This window comes from Triticum dicoccoides, chromosome 7B (assembly GCF_002162155.2).
Source record: "Triticum dicoccoides isolate Atlit2015 ecotype Zavitan chromosome 7B, WEW_v2.0, whole genome shotgun sequence".
NCBI classification, from domain to species: Eukaryota; Viridiplantae; Streptophyta; class Magnoliopsida; order Poales; family Poaceae; genus Triticum; species Triticum dicoccoides.
Window position 1 is genome coordinate 473,425,303 of NC_041393.1, and position 4,522 is coordinate 473,429,824.

General features: G+C 48.9%; 1 protein-coding gene across 1 annotated transcript; it reads right to left on the bottom strand.

Annotated features, from left to right (window-relative positions):
- Positions 1–1,575: 1,575 nt before the first annotated feature.
- Positions 1,576–4,072, bottom strand: LOC119335250 (putative laccase-9). Its single transcript, XM_037607400.1, has 6 exons — positions 3,947–4,072; positions 3,784–3,834; positions 3,488–3,639; positions 3,135–3,379; positions 1,948–3,042; positions 1,576–1,816 (listed from the first exon to the last, which is right to left on the bottom strand). The coding sequence occupies exons 1-6, from the start codon at positions 4,055–4,057 to the stop codon at positions 1,686–1,688; spliced, it is 1,785 nt and encodes a 594-aa protein (XP_037463297.1). The 5' UTR covers positions 4,058–4,072; the 3' UTR covers positions 1,576–1,685.
- Positions 4,073–4,522: the final 450 nt, after the last annotated feature.

The following is a 4,522-nucleotide window of genomic DNA, read 5'->3' on the forward strand; positions in this document are numbered from 1 at the left end:
AACTTTTCGAGTAGATAATTTTTTGTATAGAAAACTTTTTAATCTGAGTTCGTATGCAAAAGTTATGCCCATTTTACAAATTCCAGAGAGATTTTGCAAATAAAGTCGACATTCATATTTGTAAATTTTCCCAACAACTAGACCACATATCACATGGGAAACTTATTTTCTTTTATTTTTTTGACATTTTCATCATTTTCTTTTATTTTTTAAAAAACTGAAAAGGCGGTCCAGGGGGTGCATTCGGTCGAATTTTTGGGCCAAGTTAGTAATGATGCACCGTGCGAGTGGTGCGCCATTGCTAGTTCAACTAGTAATGGCGCACCACTCCCACGGTGCGCCATTACTAGTTTAAAAAAAATTTAAAAAATTGAACTTTTTTTGAAAAACAATTACTAGTGGTGCACCATGGATGTGGTGCGCCATTACTAGTTAAAACTAGTAATGGCGCACTATCCCCTGGTGCGCCATTACTAGTTTTGAAAAAAAATAAAAAAATTGAATTTTTTTTTGCTAATGGCACACCGTGGATGCGGTGCGCCATTACTAGTTTAACTAGTAATGGCGCACTATCCCCTGGTGCGCCATTAGTAGTTTTGAAAAAAAATGTTACTAATGGCGCACCAACACATGGTGCGCCATTAGTATATAGTAATGGCGCACCACATGTCTGGTGCGCCATTAGTGTCCATTTCATCTATAGCCCTTTTCCTAGTAGTGTAAAGCGCGATGCATTAACTCCCACCTTGTTTCTTATTTTTTGACATAAATAAAGGAATCAACCAATAAGCAATGTGGAGCGTGTATTCTTTTATTAACTTGAGACTACCAAACACGACATGTAGTAGTCAGTTCATTGCATGCAATGCTATTAATTAAGGCTGGTTATAGTGGGGAGTAACTTATACTAGTGTCATGCATATGAAACTAGTCTAAGTTATTAATTCCATAGTGCAAAGTAACATAGTAGTAGTGTGATAGATGGATTCATTTATTAGCTTGTAGACTCATCCTTTCTCGGGAAGCGCTATGTTACAATAACATATTATGTTACTCTAGACACCTCTCTCCTCATTAACTACATGCCACATAACCAAAATTTTCTTCGAGTGCGCTATGTTACTTACGTAAGTTACTCCCACTATGACTAGCCTAACAAATAAACATTAAGTTCTCTCGTTTTCCCTTCGCCTTGGTCGCGGTGCACAACCTAAGATGACTTATTATGCACCTGGACTGAGGGAGTACAGGTGTTAAGGCTGCCAAGTAGGCATAAGATCTTATGTGGCATATCAATTAAGAAGAGAGAGAGAGAGAGAGAGAGAGAGAGAGAGAGAGAGTACTTTGGTGACCCAAAGAAACGGCACTAAGCACAATTCCGAGTCTACAACTAATTAAGTAAATGAGGTTTAGTACCCAAAAGCTTAGCACCTATGCATTGGAGACTTGAGTTGCTAAGCAATTTAATACACTTAGCACCCATCTAAGCACCTTCGCATTGGAAGAGGTCTAATAAACCACCGCATCGATTGTGATGATTAAAGAGATAAAGCTAGGCGCCAAAAGAATTACAATATCTCTTAATTCTGTAGCTACAAAAACCCTTTCAGCTCTAACTAGTTTTTATTTCTTGCTCGCCAAATGGAAGATTTGAAAAATGTATGAAAAAATGTCTTCTTGCTCTGTCAACACCTGGGCATATTTGGAGGTGGTGGCCTGATCTTAGCATTTGGTCCCTTGCCGTTCTTCACGATGAACACCGTTTCCATCCCCCATACCATGTGGCGCTCGAAATGGCAGTGCATGAACCATACGCCTAACAACCAAACCAAGACACAACAAGGTAGTACTATAAGATATAGTAGTACATTTGAATCATACCCTGTATACAAAAGCCTTGATATAGATAGCCTCAAATGAATCAAGAAGAAAGGTTTGAACACTGACCAGGGTTTTCTGCACGGAGGCGGATTGCAACCCATCCATTCCTGGGAACGGAGACGGTGTTCTGGTACGGCGGGTCGACCAGGTTGTACTTGGCCGGGTCCGTGGGCTTGTCGAAGTTGCCAATCCCTCTCCCCACCACGTAGAAGCTAAACCCGTGCAGGTGCATGGGATGGCTGTCGCCGCCGAGGATGGTCGTGCCCTGCAACACCACCTCCAGGACGGTGCCGTACTCCAGCACCTTCACCCTCGTGTCTCTCGCGGTCAGCGCGAGCTCCGGGGGCAGGTCGTCGGCCGTGAAGTTGAAGGGCGACGGCGGGTTGTCGGGGAAGTCGGTCCTGACCACGCCGCCGACGGCGGAGCGGTAGTAGGCTCCGAGGATGTCGCTCCGCGGCGTCTCGAAGCTCACGTTGTTGAGGCTCGACGCGAAGCGGTTGCCGTGGGGCCCCTTGCATGCCTCGCCGGGCGCGCACGCGATCTCGTTCACCTCCACCGTGACGAGCATGTGCTCGTCGACGTGCCGGGGCACGTCGGCCGGGTGCTCCTTGCTGGCCAGCGACCTGAGCCGCGCCGTGAACGCGGCCGCCGCAGAGCTGTCGTTGATGGCAGGAAGGCTGGGGAGGTCACGCGCCGCATAGACCGGCGCCGCGGGAGCGTCGACGTACTCCAGGACGGCGGTGGCCGTGCTGTTGTCGACGGTGGCCTGCGGGTTGGTCGCCAGCGGCCTCGACGCCATGTAGAAGTACCGGGCGTTTGAGCGGCCACGGCGGGCCTTGAGCAGCGCGGTCACCGTTTGGCCGGCATCGATGAATACGTGGTCGACGCTGAACGGCTTGGTGTAGGAAGCGTCAGAGCCGACCACGGTGATGCGGTGCCCGGCGACGGCGAAGAAAAATCCGTTGGTCAGGGCTGCGTTGATGATCCGGAGCATGTAGGTCTTGCCACGCTTGACTGGCAGCCTGAAGGTGCCATTGCTGGAGCAAGCGAACAGGTCACCGGGCTGGCCGTTGATGGTGTTGGCGTCTGAAGGCTGGAAGTCGCTGCCGGTGGAGGTGGCGTCGGCGAGCACTTGCCGAATGTCGTTGTTCCACCATTCCCCTGACATGGAGATAAACATGTCTATGCATATCAATGGGATGGGAACCACTACGACGCATTGCAGAACCAAGGGCGTAGAGCTAGCTACGTACCAAGTATGATGGGTATCTCTCGGTGCGGTTTGCTGAATGGGTAGGTTGTGCCGCGCCGGGGGCGGATGACGATGGCGCCATGCACGGTGTCGCGGTCCATGGCGCTGTGCGCGTGCCACCACAGCGTGCCTTCCTCCTCGGAGAAGATGATCCGATAGGTGAATTTCTTGCCCGGCTGGATCGGGCACTGCGTTATGTACTCCGGCCCGTCCCACCACGGACTTCGCGGCTGGTTCACCCCGTGCCTACAGCGTCAAAAGGGGTAAGACGAGTTCATGTATGCATGCCGCCGATCGAAAGAAAAAAAAAAGTACAGCAAGGACCATTTCTCGTAGTGGTATTAGAAATTGTACCAGTGGAGGGTGATGTTCTTATCGCCCTGGTTGAAGACGTTGACAACGACGACGTCGCCCTTCCTCGCGTAGATGGTCGGGCCGGGGAACTCGCCGTTGACGGTGAGGATGGTCTTTTCACGGCAGAGCCTCGTGTAGTTATTCTCTTTTATCTACAGCAATGTCATGCATATATGCAGGAAAAACTACGATTCAGCACAGGTTTTTCAATCAAGACGGAGAAAATAAATCTGTGTGAAACCCGCAGCCGATGCGAAATAAAATTGTAGTGACGGCGAGCCAATCGACAGACTTACGACGAAATCGTAGTGACGGTGACGGTGATGGCGACTCAGGCCGTCGTCTTCCTATGAAATTGGTCAGTTCCCCGTCAGGCCCAGTAAAATTCTTGTGCCCCGTATAAGGTCTATCGAAGACAGGAATCTTGGTACGGAGGCAGGTAGAATAGAAAGAACTTACGAAGAAACTGTAGCGGCGGCGGGCAGACGACGGCGATCCTTGAGCTGCGACAATGAGCGCTGCAACCACCACGCCGACTGACCAGATCACCGGCGCCTTGGTGACGCCCATAGTCGGTGACCGAATAGAGCCGACAGGCACAGGGACTTGAGAAGTTTGAAATCTACGCGCAGCTTTGGTCCTTGCGCATCCGTGTGGGTGTGTGGCAGGTTTGAAGCATGTGCGAATTCCTCAGCCCTTTGCTGCTTATAGAAAGGAGTTAAACGCCAGTGGTGAACGCGAAGAGGAGTGATTCGAATTATTCCTTTTTCCTTTTTGGTAAATCTATGCACTGTTCTTTTTCTTTTAAGCTTTTGGATGGAATTAATTGCATGGAAACAGTAAGTGGATCCAGCTGGAAGACGCGTACAGCTTTGTGGTAGTATTAATTATCGCGAGATCATATTTGATCTCGGGTGTTTTCCTTTTCTTCTTTGTATAAGCCCATTCATTCGACAATAATACTTGGTATCTTTCTAATAAAATTGTATTTGTGTGCATCCAAGGATAAAAGGGAGGCTTGCTCTTCTCCTTCCT